General features: G+C 42.5%; 1 protein-coding gene across 1 annotated transcript in view; it reads left to right on the top strand.

Annotated features, from left to right (window-relative positions):
* Positions 1–4,502, top strand: part of LOC146798064 (uncharacterized) — a 34,577-nt gene extending 30,075 nt beyond the window's left edge. The window contains exon 3 of the mRNA XM_085627693.1: positions 4,429–4,502. Within this exon, the coding sequence (XP_085483819.1) occupies positions 4,429–4,502 (74 nt within the window). The remainder of the gene's footprint in view (positions 1–4,428) is intronic.
* Positions 4,503–19,362: the final 14,860 nt, after the last annotated feature.

Raw genomic sequence — 19,362 nt, forward strand, 5'->3', positions numbered from 1 at the left:
TTCTAGTTTCAAAAGGAACTTTAGCTTCAGGAACCTCTTAGTCTATAATGGACCTAAAAAGTGTATCACTGAAAACCAAGACATTCTATGGGGGCTCCCAAGGGGTATAGGCCACTTGCCTTGTGAGCAATGCTCTGTGGGCCCCTTACAAAACACACTACGAGTCCTGATCTCAACCTAGCAACACCATGGGAGCAGAAAAACCACACTAACAGTAAGCCGAAAATTGTAATATAGCTGGTTGAATGCACATGTGAATTGAGATATATACGCATGATGTCAAGAAAGATCAAGATATGGAAAGATCAAGATATGGATCAGCAAACACCAAAAGAACATTTTACCTCCAGCGATCCCCTACTAAGCTAACCAAACACTATGTTGAAAAAGGACAATGCGATACGGACCTCCATTAGACATTAATTGAGAAAATTACACCAAGTAACGATATGTCAAAAGGTCTGTTAGAACAGGAACAAAGTTGGGTCTATAGACTTAGGACAAATACAGATGTGTATTTTCTAACACGAATCAAGATTTAATATCACTCCAACTCATTGGACTAATAAGGCAGTTAATGCATGTAATCAGTGTTGCATGTTTGTCTGTCCCACTTAATCAAAGAAGTAGACAGGAAGTTAGATTCTGGGGCATTTCTTGTCCTGATGAAAGCCCTCGACCCCACGTGACAAACGTTTTACAGGCTGAAACATGTTGACATATATATATATTGTCTCTATTCCCCGTCTTTACACCTACATTTGTTTTGTAATCATACCTGAACAAACGATAATAAAGGGATACCTTGGAGGTTCATTTATATTGTAAAAATGACCCTGGTATTTATATTCAAAGTGCTCCCTGGAATATGGTCAAGCCCATACTGGTTTTTAGGGATTAGGATGAGACCTGCTGATGAAGCATGTCACTATTGAAATGGGTGGGGGTCTAACACATTTATTTTTGTTTCCAGTGAATAGGGTGATGCTCACAAAATCCAACTCTACTAGGAATATTTGTTGAGTGTGGGATACCCATCAGTGTGTGTGATGGTATTTGACTTACACCAATTTAGGTTAACCTGTGGAATGTCACACTTCACAACAGAAAAGCTATGATTTTGCCTGAGGCAATATCGTTAAATTCATCTAATGTGTGCAGCCAGATGTGCCTTGCAATGTAGACTAGAGATGGAAAAGGCACTGAAAGCTCAGACTGTGCTCTATCCAAATGATTGCCTCTGAGCCTTCACATGGTTTATGATCCCCACCCTAGAAGCTTAACACTTAAAGAGCATTTTCTAGAACGGCTTCTTGTTTCAACTTAACATATAATACCCATATTTATTTCACACAGTGTGGTGGTGTAGCACTTCAAGAAATTACACATTAACCTTTGATGTAACATGAGAGAGAAAGAGATACCAACTAGTTGCTAACTTACTCACCCAGGAGATGTTGGGTCAATCTCGGCTGCTCATATTGTGTGATCTTCGACAGTTACCGCCACTATGCCTTTTTTCCCTTTATCATAACATTTGACAGCAGCTTGAAATAGATAATTTCAGGGTCTGCAGTGTACAAAAATACCTTGTAATTCATAATATGGTTTAATGTAGCTTCATCAATAATAATCTAGGCCACATATGGTGTACACAACAACCTCATTCCCCTTGGTTCAATAATGGCATCTTCATTAGCGCAGTGGGAGGGTGATCACAAATGTTTCTAAATTCATGTTTTCGAAACTATAATTTCTAATAAATGCCTCTTAATTCTGCGATACCATCTAAAGTTCCAACCTGAAATACTTCTGCATGTTAAAGAAAAACATGTTTTGAATTTTGAAGAGACTTCATCATACTTTTACAATATTGATTGACCCTACACAATATATATTTCACAGGCTTAGCTTATTTTGGGCCCACCTCTAACATTGATTGAGCATCAGGCCGCAAATAATTGTATTTCCCCGCTTGTAAACACAACAGCAGCGAATTGGATAGTCACCTGCCTTCTTTGCTCTTGAAAAACTCACCTTATAATGTGAAAGGTGTTACAGTGAAGGATAGGTATGTAAGAGCTAATCAGTGTTTGGGGAGATCACTAAATGGTTGTGATTTGATGGCCTTTTAACCATTAGCAGCTGATACCAGACCCAGGCGGGGGGATGAGGCAGTGCGGGTGGATGGAGGGATGAAAAAGAAAAACAAATATTTACATCGCTACGGCCGGCCAGCCGGCCGCAGCCTCTCCTCCATCCTCTTCTTCCTGTTCCTGTCCCAGAAACAGGAAGCTCCCAGGCCCCCCTGAGCCAATCTCAACACTGCAATGCAGTGTTGTGATTGGTCTGAGCAGCGTGGATCGGAACTCAGATAGGGAATGGGAGGCTGGGCATGTTGTTCACCAGGCTGTGCATTACAGCCTGGTTGGGAAGATGCAAAGTGCGCAGGCCTGTTTGGCCGGCCCAAGAGGGCCGGCCAAGCAGTCTGGCGCACTTAGGGAGTGCATTTTAGTTTTCCTCTTGAGCAGTGGGGCTACACTCTTCCGCCTTAGCGGAGGAGTCGCCACAACTTTTAACCAGGATTTTTGCTGGAATTGTAAAAAGTGAAAAAAACGAATCTCCTGCCACTTCTGCAGGAATACCACACAGACACTCAGGGGTTTATTTATGGGATTTTGGTGTAGGGAAGCACAACAAGGCACCTCGCTGCTCTGCCCTACACCAAAGTGAAAGGGCAGGAATGCACTACATTTAAGCAATACGGTGCATCCTGTCCTTTCTGCCTGGCATTGTTTCGGCAGCCTAGCACCAACGTAGGCACCCTTACACCATGGTGCAAGGGTGCCTCCATTGCACACAGGATTGTTTTTGTGCAGGAAGGGACACCTACCTGCACAAAAACAATCTTAAGAGGCATTTTTAGGTCTCGCCTAGGGTTGCAGCGTGCATGCGCTGTCGCATAGCGAGATTTATTGGCGTAAAAGTATTTTTGGGAGAAGGACTTCTGATCCCGCCCATGCTTTCAATTGGTCAATGTCCATATTTATTTAAAACCCTGTCTTTTGTTGCTCTGCAGGGTTTTTGGTTACCACCCTGTGGCTTTTTTGTACACATCCTTGGGACACCGAGTCTGCGGCGTCTCTCTGTTTTATCACTGTTCTGTTATCTCAGGAGGCGTGACAGATAAGGTTCAGGCAGAGTTTATCCAATCAGCTGGGGAAGACCATGCACGTGCTGTGCGCCTGCATCCCGTATGCCCTCTGTTTACGAGTGAGCCGGGGAGAGGAGGCGCGCGCTGTAGCTGCCCGCACGCACCACCCCATAAATACTTATTTGTCACCGCGGAGACAGAAGAAATGAAGTTCAATTATCAAAAAAGCTTGGACATTTACGACAGACAGTGAAAGCAACTGCATATGGTTGTTAGCAGTGTGAGCTCACATTGTCATATTCTTTTGTGCATGTATTGTCATTGCTATCACGTTGTACATGGGGTTAATTTAGTTTTTGACATCACAAATATTGTGTATGTATTTTTTAGGCACTATAGCATTTGATTGTACTATATTTTCTAATATCGGTTTTTAATATTGAGGCCATTCTATTAATTTATATTCTTTAGTAGTGAAGCTTTTGTCATGATGATTGCAGGGACGGGGTGAGGTAAGGATAGTTTTTTGAGGATTCCCATTCAAGGTTTAGAGGATAAGTGTGTTGGGTCACGTAGCGTGACGGGGAGGTGCATTATGGGAGAGAGAGTTGTTGGGTTGAGTGATGGTGGTTAGTGTTCGTAGCTGTAAGGGAAGGCTAGTCACGTGGTTTGGAAGCAGGTAGCGCAAGGGCAAGTAGCGCGAGGGTTTAAAAGTGAGAGTGGGTGCAGCTGATTCGGTGGATTAACAGCTGGGAAGAGGGAGGAAGAGAGTGCATTCACAGAGAATGGTATGAGGCACCAGAGCGTAGGAGCCAAGTGTGGACGCAAGGTAAAGAAACAGGGTCATGGAGAAGGAGGGGATCGGGTTAGGAGTGAAAGTAGTGATGAATTATGGGAGGATGGTGAATGGGGTGACGAGCAGTTTGAATAAAGGCATTTATGTTGGTTTTATTGCACTGAAGAAAGGTACAGCACAGGGTGCAATAGGTAGGGGAGAGTGGGTTAATTACTCAACAGTCAAAATCATGTTAGACCAGGGTTGGGAACACAGTGTTTATGAGTTCTTAGCACATTATAGATATGTAGAGTTTTGGGTATAGCAGGGGAGGGGCATGGGGCTGAAATCATCAGTATTTTAAGTATCAACTTTTAATTTATAATATGGTGGGGATACGGAGGTGGTTATGAGTTTTGTGGAATTTATGTTGCTTTCACTATTTAAAACATTGTTTACAATGAAAATGTGACTGAGTTGTCTATCGTATTTGTTTCAGTAACCCCCGACGAAGAGCCAAGTTGGCTCGAAATGCATTCGGTATCTATACAGCTTGCTGACTTCGAACTGTGATTGATTTGGATGTACCTCTGTTTAAAGCCTGGAATGGCGAGCATTTGATATTGGAAGAATTAATAAAGTTTACAGATTCAATCAAACTGCCTCCGCTGTGATGAAGATTAAGAGAGCATAACTAGAATATTGGATGACAAAAATGATATGGTATAAAGTGTTTACAATGGAATACCTGGTTTAAGGACATATATGTGGGAGTGATTCCCAGGTCTGGCAGTGCATCAGTGGGAGCGCGAAAGGAGTGCTCTTTTTTGAATACAGGAGTATTGACTGTGGCCAGTGGCGATCCACGGACACTGTTTGCACGCACTAAAGTTCGTGAAGTTTGGATAACAATAAAGGGAAGGAGTGCACGCTCTACTACATGTTTTTTTGCCATTTTGTCACTGCCATTTCTTAGAACGGTTCAAAATGCAATTTTTAGGTCTCGCCTAGCGATGCAGCACGAATGTGCTGCCATCGCTTTGCGAGGCATGCAGTATACACTGTAGTGTGGAAGCTTTGTGGAAGCTCCGCCCACTCTCTGCCCATTGGCTTTTGTCTTAAATGCTGCCATCCAATTGGTTTGAGGCTTGTTAGTCCCTCCTCAGTCATCATTTGTATCCTTCCACGGCTATCAGCCCCTTTACTGAACAGACTACTTTCTATCAGTCTCTCCCCCTCCCTCCCACAGTCTGTGACTTCTTTGCGGGCCCGCCCCCTTCCATGCACTCCCGGTGGTGCTGGTGCCACTACGGGGCCCAGCCTTTGCCTTGTTTGCCCATGTCTGCAGGAGGGAAGTGGGGGCCCACCCGCTGTTGCATGCCCGGCGTGTTGTATTACAGTCCTCCTGAGCGTGTGTGAGCTGTGCTGCTCGCAGCCGCTCTCCCCCTCTAACCTGCAGTCTGTGACTTCTTTGCGGCCCCACCCACTTCCATGCACTCATGGTGCTGCTCGTGCCACTACGGGGGCCCAGCCTTTGCCTTGTTTTATTATGTGCAGTGCAGAGAACATATGGCCAGAAGAGAACATTCAAATGTAATATTGTAATATAAATAACACCTGCTCACATGCTCCTAAATACTGCCTGTGGCTAACGGCTGTTTGAACTGCTGTGTGTTTAATGTGTCTCGGACATGCTGATGTCGTTTTACATCTGGTATGTGGCACTGGAGAGCAGCACTGAATACCCCCAGTCACCTCAGTAGTGGGTGCATTGTCCGCAGAGCTGTGTTATGCAAATGTGAGTCCACATTCATGCCTCTTGCTAAAACTGACATATCACTTCCACAGGTAAGCACCTTCTGGTGGCATATACATTTGACTTTAACGACCAATTTACACCAAACTTTAATGTGTAGTTAGGGTTGCAATGGGGGCAGATTGCAACACACACTGGAGTTATCTCGTCGATTCTTTCCGCTTGTGTTTAGTAACCTATATGTGGAATATTTTGTTTTGTCTTTTACAGATATGGCTTCTGTTCTGGTTAGTTCACTTGATAAGTGCTTAGTTGATGTTGTGCTGATGAGAGATAAAGGCACATTCGTAGGTCAGATGATGTATTCTGTTAGTGCACTTGTATGTTTTCTTGGTGTGACTGCGCAGTTATTAGATTAAAAAGCAGGGTTAACAAAGCATGCCACGCAACTCTGCCCCTTGTCATGGAGCACTAGGATCTGTAGCTCACAGGAAAGGTCTTCTGCTTTTGGCGTTGCGTCCCCTCTGCGGCAAGGGTACAAGTCCCCGCACTAGTAGCAAGGTGTTGTAGAGTTGTCTTTACAGTTGGCACCAGAAACTGTTCTCCCTGAATGGATGTTTCCTTTCAGTCCATTCCTGGTGGAAAGTTCGTTTCCAGGGATGATCTGTGCAAAAAATCATCGGAGGACAGGGGTTCTTCTAGCGCCATTACTCTGGTAGCGCCTACTTGAAACAAGAAAAAAAAGCATTTGCAATGCAATAGGTCTCGCATTTACGAAACTTTAAGCCATTGGCATTGTAAATAAAAATGCCTTTTATTTATGTTTTAAAAAACAAAACACAAATAAAAGGCAATATCATTTTCAATGCCAATAGCTCAAACTCGCGTAAATGCGAGACCTGTTTGCATTGCAAATGCTTGTTATTACAATGATCAGTCATTGGGAATGGTACATTTTTGCCCTCGTCAGGCAGTGCACACATTTGGCGAAATATATTATTACCCCGGTGCTGTTGTAACATTTGTTATCTGGAAATGTCGGAGTAAAACTGCCGAGATGCTGTCTACGCACTCTGACCCCTGTGCCTGGAAAGGATTGGAATTTAGACCCTGTAAAACATAGGTAAAATAAACACACTCCCTGAGTAACTTTGTCTCAGAAATGGCAACTGTTTTACCCACAAACTTCCAGACGAGTCTGAGTGGGAGTTCCTGTAAACTGAAGAATGAATGATAGTGCACCAGGGTATAACCGGGATAAAAACAAGGGGAAAGGGGGGTCTGTCTATAAACGAAGACTCTGTAGAAATGGAAATTTCCGTTTTAATTCAACTGACGTTTATAATGTGAATTACAGCAGGCACCTTGCGCAGCTGTCTGGGGAGGAAAAGGACAGAAATAGATATAACCCTATTTGTTGCTCATGTTCAGAAATGACAATTCCAGAAGCTTTATGTTTTGGTCAAGAACATTGCTTTGTGGCTTCTCTGGCTGACAGGACTCAATAAGCCAACAAGCATTAGCAACGCCAATTTGTCTATGCTTGGTTATTTTTAGACCTGTTTTTTGTAAAATTATATTGCTAGGTGAGTGCCCAGCACCATATCTATCTATCTATCTATCTATCTATCTATCTATCTATCTATCTATCTATCTATCTATCTATCTATCTATCTATCTATCTATCTATCTATCTATCTATCTATCTATCTATCTATCTATCTATCTATCTATCTATCTATCTATCTATCTATCTGTCTGTCTGTCTGTCTGTCTGTCTGTCTGTCTGTCTGTCTGTCTGTCTGTCTGTCTGTCTGTCTGTCTGTCTGTCTGTCTGTCTGTCTGGCTGGCTGGCTGGCTGGCTGTCTGTCTGTCTGGCTGGCTGTCTGTCTGTCTGTCTGTCTGTCTGTCTGTCTCTCTGTCTGTCTGTCTGTCTGTCTGCCTGTCTATCTATCTCGCTTGGTGAAACCAGTGAAAAGGTTACAGATACATTATGGTCAGATTTAACTCGTACAAACCAGTGAAATTCAACAGCTATAGTTAGCTGAGCTAGTTAAAAACTCGCGCACCTGCAATGCACTCCTTATGACCTTGCATATTATATCACTCTTGATTTGGTCAGTGACGTCATTAGATTAGATTAGATTATAATATTTGTAAAGCGCATGGCTGCCTCGGTAAAGAGGCGTCCCAGTGCTGCAGCAAGACTTGGCAGGGGACAAGACCAAGGGGTTAGACCTGAGAAAAGAGCCAGGTCTTCACAAGACGTCTCAAGGCCTGATGGTGAGGGTTACTGTGAATGTGTAGGGAGACAGAATTCCAAAGAGCGGGGGCCAGATGTCCAAAGGAGCGGCCGCCAGATCTAGTTCTGCGTATGCGAGGGATACGTGCAAGACACTGGTTCGCCGAACGCAGTGCACGCGGTGGGGTGTACAGAGTGCATATATCGCCTAGAATGTCTGGGGCGCTTCCTGTCAGTATCTTATGCGTGATGCAGAGAGTCTTAAAGCAAACACGCTGTTTGAGGGGCAGCCAGTGTAGGGGACAGAGGAGATTAGAGGCATGGCTGAATTTAGGGAGGGCAAAGATAGCACGTGCTGCCACGTTCTGGACCCGCTGCAATCTATTAAGCACAGATTTACTAGAGCCGAGAAGAAGCACATTGCAGTAGTCCAGATGGGCCAGGATAGAAGCTTGAATGATCAACTGGCGTGTTTGGGCATCAATAAGACCCAAAATCGGACTGAGGCCGCGCAATAGTCCAAAACACTTTCCCGCCACTGATTTGGCATGTGTTTCAAAGTTGAGGTTTTTGTCACATATCACTGATGACATCTCAAAAAGCATCACTGATCACATCATCCAGTGACTGTGAGGGTTTTTAAAATGTTTATGAGTAGTTAAATAGACATTCCAAGGTGTATTGGTTTCTCAGTGGGTGTATAAGTGCCTGTACGGATGATTCAGTGGGTGCGTGACTGACTGTATAAGTCAATGATTAGCTGCCTCAGTAAATATATGGATGAGTGACTGGCTGCGTGAATGTCTGTATCTGTCTGTCATTTGGTGTCTAAGTGGCTGTATGGGTGTGTGACTGGGGGGCGGGAGTGGTTGTATGGGTGACTGATTGGTTTTCTGAGTACCTCCATGGCTGTATGAGTGTCTGTGTGGGTGGGTGAGGGTGTGTATGATTGCCTGCATAGATGAGTGGGCGGGTGAGTCAGTAGCTGTATGGGTTAGTAAGTGTGTTTGTGAGGGGCTGCATGGGTGACTGAGTGTCAGTGGATTATGGGTGAGTAACTGCATATGTTAAAGGCAGTATAGGTGAGTGTTGGAGTACATGAGTGACTATGTGTGAGTGAGTCATTGTGAGAGTAGCTGTAAGTGTGTGCCTGCGTCAGTACGAATAAGTGAGAGAGTGTGTGTATAATTGTAGAGGGTGAGTAACTGGATGTGTGATTGACTCTATAGGTTAGTGAGTAGGTGTGTAAGTAGCTCTATGGGCGTGTGACTGGCTGCATGGGAGTATGAGTGACTATATCAGTGTCTGCATTAGTGAGGGTGTTGGTGTATGAGTAGCTGTATGCGAGTATGAGTGAATGTGTGTGTAGACCTACGAATCAGTGAGTAGGTGTGTAAGTACTGGTATGGTGTGTCAATGGTTTTGAGAATGGTAGTGTGGAAGTTGGAGTGGGTGTATGAAAGATTATATTGGGGTGTGTGTGGGAGCATCAGATATTTTGTGGATGATGTCATCAGTGATGTCTTTTAAGATGTCATCAGTGATGTCACTGACCATGTTGTGAGTGATGTAATATGTGAGGTCCTAAGCAGTGGACTGCGAGGGTGTGAGTTACAGTTAGCACAGCTAACTATAACTGCTGAATTTCACAGGTTTTGTACAAGTGAAGCCTGACCCTAACTATAACATCCCTGTAATCTTTGTTTTTTTCAGTGTATTTCTAAGGTTTTTTAAATTCTATTTCCTAACTATAATGTCCCAGTAACCTTTGTTTTTTCAGTGAATTTCTAAGGCTCTTAAAATGATAATTACTAATTATAAAGTCCATGTAACCTTTGGTTTTTTCAGTTAATTCCTATGTTTTTTTAAACTAGTAATCGTGTTTGCACAGTGGTAGCGAAAGGGGGATGGGCTTCCAACCCACTCTCAGGAATCCAGCTGTGTAGGATTTACAAGAGGTACCAGGGGGGCTTCTTGGCCCCCAAGGTCCCTCAGGAGTAAAGTGGACTTTATTCCCCAATCAGTAGTGCACCACAAGCCACACGAGTGGTGGAGAGAGGGGGCATGGCCTCCAAACACCTCTTAGCAACCTCGCTCTGTGGGACTTACTGGAGGTACAGTCGTGGCCGGCATGACTCATGGATGGGGGTGGGGGGGTCTCGCGGGGAGGTCACACGCGGGGGGGGGTATAATTTAATAATTAAAAAATTAAACGTACCTTCCCGCCTTATGGGTCCCGAGTCATCTCTGCTCTTCTCCTGCTCTCCTGCCTCTGGCAGGAACAGGAAGCAGGCAGCCAGGCAGCCAGGCAGCCAGGCAGCCAGGCAGCCAGGCTCCCACCCCTAAGCCAATAGCAACACTACAAGCAACGTTGTGAATGGGTGGGATGCCGCCCAGCCAGAGGTTAATGGTCTGTCCATGTTCTCCATGTAGGCTGCATTGCAGCCTGCATGGAGAAGGGCAGAGTGCACATGACTGGTTTGGTCGGCCCCAGAGGGCCGACCAAACCAGTCATATGCATTCAGCAGTGGGCACATCACTCCTCCCCTGCCCAGGCCTGCTCTCAGAGCAGCCCTGCCCACCTGCCCACCTGCAACCAAACCCTTTTTCTTTCTCGCACTGCAAGAAGCAGAAGCACAAAATGGTAGTTATTTCCATTTTATGTTTCTTCTTCTCGTTCTGGGAGAAAGCAGTGGGGGGACGCTCCTTCGCCCTATTGGAGGAGCCGCCCCTCTGGAGGTAACAGCAGGGGTAGTTGGCCTTCAAGGACATCCTTGGGGCCAAACTACCCCATCTGTTATTTCCAGTAAGCCCCACACGGTGGGATTGCTGAGACATCGCAGGAGACCATGCCCCTTTTCTCCACCAGTCTGCAAACGTGCCTCCTGGTGCACTACTTGTAGGGGGGTGGAATCCCCTTGGCTATTGAGGAACCTTGGGGGTCAACTACCCCCTCCTGTTACCTCCAGCAAGTCCCACACATTGGGTTTGCTTAGAGGTTTCCGGTGTCCTCACCCCCTTTTTCCACCACTATGCAAACGTTCCTCCTGGTGCACTACTAGTTGGGGGATGAAGTCCCCTTGGCTCTTGTGGGTCATTGGGGGACAACTAGCCCTCCTGTTATCTCCAGTAAGGCCCACGAAGCAGGATTGCTGAGAGGTGGTCAGCGGCTACACACCCTTTCTCCACCACTCTGCAAATGTGCCTCTCGGTGCACTGCTGCTTGGGGTATGAAGTCCACTATAGTCCTGAGGCGCTCAGGAGGCAAGGATACCTCATCGCCCCACCAGCAGTGGGCACCCCAGGACATTGCTGGAGGCTGCTCCTCTTGGAAGTGCATGTTTTACTGAGAATGTCAGACTTCTTTCTCATATGGCTGAGAAACAGATTGTGAATTTACAGAACATATGCTCTCATTTTAGCTTCTGGAGCACCTTCTATAATCTCTATTGGAAAATCATGAGAAAACAGTTTTCTCTCAAACATGATTCTTGAAATCCCAGCAGAAGGGGGTTTCAAAGGGTAAAATCACTGTAAGAATCCATGAAATTGTAAAATATATATGAGTAGTTTATTATTTAAGAATTGCAGCACAGCAACATACAGCTCAGTCCTCCAGAGTAATCAGTGCAGCTGACTCCCTGGAGGGAACCTTATCAAAGCAGTGTTCCAATAGAACCAGAACCTAGAATAAGCAATAACAAGTGGATGCAATGTATAAGAGGAAATATAACACATCTCCCTTATATAAAAAAAACAAAGAAATACTAATACTAAGAAACAACAAAAGAAAACAAAAACTATGTAACATAATCTAAAAATTTCGCAGGTACACATCTAGAACGTAACGAGTCCTTGACCCTATCGGCCACAGAATCATTATGTACATATGTGGTATCAGAACCATTTGTCTGAAAATTGCAAGAAGAATTAGGTGATACAAATTTGGTACAATAACTTCCAGTACATCTGGATACCCGTCTGATGTTCCACAATTTACCATCCTGAGTTATGAGAGAATTTCTAAAGACCTTAGTAACCTTAATAGGTTCAGAAAATGTACTCATGCACTTACTTACAAAACCAGGTTTTTTAATTCTCACTCATTCTCCTACTGTAAAATTATGTTGTTTAGTGTTCTACTTTTTGTCATACCACATCCTGTACTTTTTTTGTTTTTCTTTTATTCTCAAACTGGTATCCATTATATCATAATCTGTCCTTATGTTATTTTTAGATTTCTCTTTAAGCCACCAAGGACAAATACTCGAAGCTGGATCTCTTCCTTTCAGCAAACGAAAAGGACTAACCTCTGTGGTAGAATGCGGCGTAATCCTGTACACCCACAACCTTTCCCTTAATTCAGTCTTCCAATTCTCCTCCTCCATAACAACATCAGTAACAAAACCTTTCAAAACACGGGTGAAGCGTTCCACCTGCCCATTTTCATGTGGTGCATATAACGATGTAGTGATGTGTTTTATCCCCTGAAATTTAAGATAATCTTCCATATCATTGGAGACCAACTGAACCCCATTATCGGTAACAATGACTGAAGGACAACCTTCCTTAGCAAACACCTCCTTAAAAAAATCCCAAACTTTATTTGTGGTAGCTATCGGAACAAATCTGACCTCTGGCCATTTCGAATGGTAATCCACTAGAACCAAGGCATATCGTGAATCTACAGGTAAGTTTAAGAAAGGACCATATATATCAAAAGCCAGCTTCTTCCAAGGTTCTTCTGGCCAATCCACAGTTTTAAGTGGAGGTACAACAACCTTAAGCATCTTATCAGCCGAGCAACAAATTTCACATTCACTAACTACGCGGTTTAACATCCGATCCATTCCTGGCCACCAGAAGTAACTTCTTTTCAAACGTTTCATTACAGACATGCCCGGATGAGAACAATGAGCTAATCTAAGAATAATGTCTCTCACCCCATCAGGTGGTATACACTTCCCATTTTTGTAAATAAAATCACCATTCAACTTCAACTCATCAGATATCTTAAAAATAGGCATAAGTTTTTCTGAGATATTACACTTATTAGGCCAGCCTTCAACCATAAACCTTTTAACACTTTGCCATAACAAATCTTTTTTCTCACTTTCCTTCCATGTTTCCTCTGAAATGTCAGAAAAAGCCCCAACTACCACATCTTGCATAGTAGTGACAACATCTGAATCATCAACCTTGCTTTTATATTGTGAAACACATGGATGGCGTGATATAAAATCCGCCGTAAATTTTTTTTACCCAGGAACAAATTCTGTAACAAAACAATATTCTTGTAACCTTGAAGTTAACCTAGCAATTCTTGCGGTGGAATTCCAACCCCCACCCGGTGATAGTATACTCACTAATGGCTTATGATCTGTCCTCAACATGAAACTGGTACCCCAAATGTAATTTCTGTAATGTTCTACTGCCCAGACACATGCAACTAGTTCTTTCTCTATGACCGCATAGCGCCTTTCAGTGTCATTCAGAGTGCTTGAAGCAAAGCAGACGTTCCACTCCTCATTACCACTTCTCTGTGAAAAAACCCCACCTATACCATATAGACTAGCATCTACCGTAATAATGCAGTGTTTCTTCATACAGAACGGTCTTAAAGTGGTTGCATTTACAATATCTTGTTTTATGTCATAAAATGCTCGTTCTTGTATCTCCGTCCATTCAAATGCAGCATTCCTTCTTAACAGTTCTATTAAAGGTTCCATTTTTGTCGCAAAATTGGTCACAAACTTTGAATAATATTCACACATCCCTGCAAAAGATAACAATTGCTCTTTGTTTTTTGGAGCAGGAGCATTTAAAATACTTTCCACATTGGATTTCTTAGGTACAACACCATCCCCTGTAAGGGTATGACCCAAATATTCTACACTCTTCTTGAACATTTTACATTTGTGACCCTTCAGTGTCAAGCCATTTTCCTTTAACCAGTAACACACTTCAGACAAATGTTTTTGATGATCTGAATCATTTGCTGAAAAGATCAAAATATCGTCCTGAAAACATTTTACAAAATCATCCAGGTCCCTAAAAATATTAAACATGATTCTTTGGAAGACAGATGCCGCAGGGGCTAACCCAAAGGGCATTCTAGTGTATTGATATAATCCTTGTGGAGTTATAAATGCTGTTAGCATCTTTTAATCTTCTGTCAGTGGAACCTGATGGTAGGCCGATCTTAAGTCTAGTGTTGAAAATACTTTTGCACCTTCTAACATCAAAACTACCTCATTTATATTTGGTAAAGATGGCAATCTACAATGATTCCTGCGTCCAATGCTCTTAGATCCACACATAGCCTCGATTTTTTGTCCGGTTTGCGGACCAAAACAATGGGTGAAACCCATTCCGATGAGTTAATCGGTTCTATGATGCCTTCCTCTACCAGTTCTGTTAGCACTTCTTTGAGTTCTTCTCTTACGTTGATTAGTACCGGTCTGATTTTCTGTCTTATCGGAGTGACATTGTTTTTGAGTATTATCTGATGAGAGTAGTTTTTAAGTTTACCCAAAGAGTCAGAAAACACTTCCTTGAATGAATCCTTTAAATCATTTTCCATGTTCTCAGTAGCTGTACCTGAGATGTGAGTAATACAAACAGACTCATCCAACACAACAGGATCTTTAAGCCTGGGATTCAACATTATACCCAGTTTCCATTGGTCTTTCCACCCCAGTACATTTATACCCTTTACAGCCACATACAGATGTATTTTTGCAAATCTTTTTTTAAAGTACAATAGAGTTTTAAAATAACCCACCATGTTAATGCGTGACCCATCATAACTCACCGGATTTATATCAGATGGTGAAATGTTATTTATATCAAACTCCCCACTAAGTTTTTCCTCAAAATATTGTCTAGAAATAATGGTCCAAGGTGACCCAGAGTCAGCCATGAGACACAGATCCACCTTGGACACTTGTACCATACACATGGGTTGTTTAGCACAGTGTGTGTCCTCCGAAGCTCCAACACTAGCAAAGTTATCACTTAGTGATACAACAAATCCTGCATTTTTCGAACTATCTGCTATCCTTTCCATTCTTCCCGAACTGACATCTTGTTCAGAACCTTCTGACATATATGAGACCCTTGGACGATATTGATTTGAACTTTTCCTTTGATCTCTACACATATTCGCAAAATATCCAATTCTACCACAGTTATTACACTCTCTTTTGACTGCTGGACAACCCCCAGATGAAGCCATGTGATTTCTATTTCCACATCTGTAGCATGTCATATTCCTTACATTGCCCTCAAACCTTTTTTTTTCTTTGAAATATGGATTCCGAGATGAAAATTGGTTTGGGCTTTGTGAATCCTTTTTTTCTTCATCTTGGCGTTTAACCGCGCACACTTCTTCTACTTTATCATTTTTATTATTAATATTTTTTACAGTATGCATCCATTTCTCTATCTGTTCGAAAGCCTTTGCAGTTAAAATAGCTTCTGATAGTTTGGGATCACCCATATTTGTTCTTGTGTTTTTTTACATTTAACATGGACTACTATTTGATCCCTTATCATTTCATCCAAGATGTTTCCAAAATTGCAATGTAAGCTAAGTGAACGTAATGCCGTCAAAAAGTCATCAAACGACTCATTTTCCTCTTGAATTCTTGTATAAAACTTAAACATATTCAATGCAATATTACTTGTGGGTTTAAATCTCTTCTCCATTCTCAATAAAGCTTCTTTGTACACATTGGTAGCTTCTGCATTTCCTGCAATAGTAATTTCAGGCAATGCCCCAAACACCATCTGTCCTTCAGATCCCAAACAGTGTAGTAATATGCTTTTTTTCCTTTCTGCTCCCATTCTTTCCCCATCTATGGCCTTCATATCATTTACAAACTCTTCTTTCCATCTTGCCCATGGTAATGGTGGCTCTCCCTTAGACTGTAGGAACTTGGCTGGAGGATCATATTGCATTTTTCTAATATTACTGTATTTTTTATAGTGTCTTATTACTCTCAGCTCCTACTAATTGCTTTGAGCCTGTAGACTAAGCTAAAACTTCTAGTAGTTATGATTTGGTTGTGTTCCTATTAATATTTCTCAATACTTCAAAATCCTATTTGTTCTATTCCTTCCTCTTTTTTTTTTGTTGGCTTAAAATCAATGTTGAATGTGTGAAAACCCTTTTTTTTAAATTATTCTAATGTTTACTTACTCTTTCTTAAAAGTTCTGCATAAATCGTTTAATCCTCCTCTATCACACGATCGTTTTCCTTTACAGCTAGCTTTATGGTTGCTAAGGCTGTATCTAAGGAAAACAAAATGGCCCCGGGTATGCGTGATTAAGTTACTCTTCCCAAAATCCTTTGCGTGTGGCAGGATTCGAGATTGCTATCCCAGAGTCCTTTGCGCCTTCTACTTCCTGTTTGTGATCAAAACGAAGCTGTGACACTGATAATGGGCTCGCGGGGATTCAGCGCCGGCGGACGTCCTACGCAAGTTGTCTGCACGAGTCAAACGGTAACCCGTGTGTTTACTTTTGAAGATTCCAGTATAACCGCATCCCAAAAATGTTTCTATCTTCAATCCACGAACACTGTGAGACCCGCAGTTTTCCCACTTCTTAATCCAACAACGCGACCTCGTTTCGCTGCGATGGCACGAAGCAGTCAACCTGAAACCACTCCATTTCTGGAATCAAAACAGTCAAAACAGATGCAGGGCACCCACGTTTCTCTTAACAAAATTTTCAATCCACGATCTCCCTCCTTCTTAGAATCTTTCAAGCAAAATAAATCCAAGTGTTTCGTATTCCTTCGTTGAGCTGATGGTAAATTACATTTCCATATCAGCCAATAATCCTTTCAGGGTTCTGAAAAACTGCTCATCTGTGCTGCTTCCATCCATTGTGAGTAGTTTTCTCCCGCTCGTATATAAAATATATATGAGTAGTTTATTATTTAAGGATTGCAGCACAGAATTATACAGCTCAGTCCTCCCGAGTAATCAGTGCAACTGACTCCCTGGAGGGAACCTTATCAAAGCAGTGTTCCAATAGAACCAGAACCTAGAATAAGCAATAACAAGTGGATGCAATGTGTAAGGGGAAATATAACAATCACCTTAGCAACAGATGATTTATATTGTTGCTAAAATCTGTTATCACCCTTTTTGCCACACACTACAATGCATTTCTATGGGGTACTATCGTGTATATTGGTCCCAACATGACTGCCAGCACTTCCTGGTTGAAGTGCTGACTTCCAATTCAGATCTCACTATGAAATTTTTGCTTAAGCTCTGCCCAGATATAAACATGTGGATTTCCTTTAACATCTCGAAAACTACTGAACTGATTTACAGCAAATAACAAAAAGGATGATCTGTGTAACAAAATTTACCTTTGGAAACAAGGTATTAACTATAACTACCTACTGGCAACATATATATAAAAGCAAAAAGTTGAGGATGTTAGAATTACCAATTTAAACTACGCAAACCATAAACATTTGAAATTTAAAGATATAATTTATAGTTATAGCTTAAAGTTATAATTGGTACCCTGCCCACAACTTACTATAACTTGAACACCTCTGTGCACAGTGCTGTCAACTTGCTAGCCACATAACATTTACTGAAAACTCACCCTTCAGCCATGCACGGTGTTCTTATAAATTATGTAATTTGAGTTGTCATCGGTCTTGTTGTAAATGCTATCATATAACATTTTAAAAGTGATGTAATATGAAAGGGTATAAGCAGTGCATGGGGAAGGCACAAATTATAGTTAAAGTAGCATAACTAGCAAGTTGGCAACACTATGTACATAGGTTTAAGTTATAGCTATACATTTTTGGTTTGTGTGGTTTAAGTTGTTTTTCTATACAAATAATTCATGAAATGTTCCTAATTTTAGCTGATCCTCAACCTGTGTTCTTTTTCATTGGACTTCAATATTTTGTTTTATAAAAATGTGTTTTAAAATATATAAAATTGTTTATTAAGGTATTAATCATTTTTAGTGGGTGTTTCTGATTCTTCAATACTTTCGCGAAAGTTCAAAGTTCATTATTAGTAGTGTCATGGCGTAGAGTGGAGTGACGAAGAGTGAAGTGCATAGAGTGGAGAAGAGTTGTAGAGTGGAGTGTCGCTGACTGAAGAGTTGTATAGTAGAGTGAAGGAGAGTGCTGTAGAGTGGAGTGTTGTACAGTGGAGTGTCATAGAGTGGATTATCGTATAGTGGAGTGTTGTACAGTGTTGTAGAGTGGAGTGGAGTGGAGCAGAGTGGCATAGAGTGGAGTACAGTTTTGCAGAATGGAGTGGTGTAATGTGGAGTATAGTGTTGTAGAGTGTGGTAGAGTGGAGTGGCATAGAGTGGCGTAGAGTGGAGTGGTGTGGAGTGGATTAGAGGAGTAGACTGGATTTTAATGAAGTAGAGTGTCATAGAGTAGAATGGAGTAAGTCGGCATGGAGTGGAGTAGAGGGAGTCGCATAGAGTGTCATAGAGTGAACTTGATTGTCGAAGAGTGGTATAGACTAGAGTACAGTGTCATAGACTAGAGGGGTATAGAGTGTTGTTGAGTGAAGTAGAGTGCTGTAGAGTGGACTTTAGTGGAGTAGGATAGAATGGAGTAGCATAGAGTGGAGCGTTGTAGAGTGTCATGGTGTAGAGTATCATGCCATAGAATGGAGTTGCATGAAGTGGAGTTGATTATAGAAGAGTGGTGCGATGTGGAGTGGCATGGAGTGGAGTGTCATAGAGAGGAGAGCTGAAGAGTGGAGTGGGTTGGTGTGTCAGATTTAGAGTGGAGCGGCGTAGAGTGGAGTACTATGTCCTAGAGTACAGTGGAGTGGCGTGTCACACAGTGATGTATTGTTAGAGTGTCTTAGAGTGAAGGTGCGTAGAGTGGATTGGAATGTCATAAAGTGGAGTGGAGTGGCGGGTTGTATGACAGAGGCATGCATGGCTAAACCAAATGTGCCTCTACCACACAGGCTGAACCATGAATTTGTTTTAACCGTGCATTCCTTTACCACGCATGCCTTTAGCATGCATTTTCAATGTAAAGGCATAAATGATAAGGGGGTATGCATGGTTAAGGTTTGCCACTACTCCAACCCCCGCCCCATGCCCTAAGCCCTAAAATGTGATCCCCTTACATCCCCCCTGCCCTGAGGCCTAAACCTGCCCTGCCCTTTAAAGATTTGTTTTTTAGAGGTTATATAGTGCAAACTAGACCCAAAGATATCAGGTATCAGAGTGCTTTTCATGAGCACCAGTTTCACTACAGATGGACACATTCATTTTTGTTAGGCACGGGGAGATTACGTGATTTGCCCTGAATCACAGGATGTTGAGTGTTGATGCTGAGACTCGAACCTTGTTCCCCATCTTCGAGGTCGACTGCTCTAGCCGTAAGGTGGCATCCTCTCCTCACCCTTAAAAC

Source organism: Triturus cristatus, chromosome 9 (assembly GCF_964204655.1).
Source record: "Triturus cristatus chromosome 9, aTriCri1.1, whole genome shotgun sequence".
Classification (NCBI taxonomy): Eukaryota; Metazoa; Chordata; class Amphibia; order Caudata; family Salamandridae; genus Triturus; species Triturus cristatus.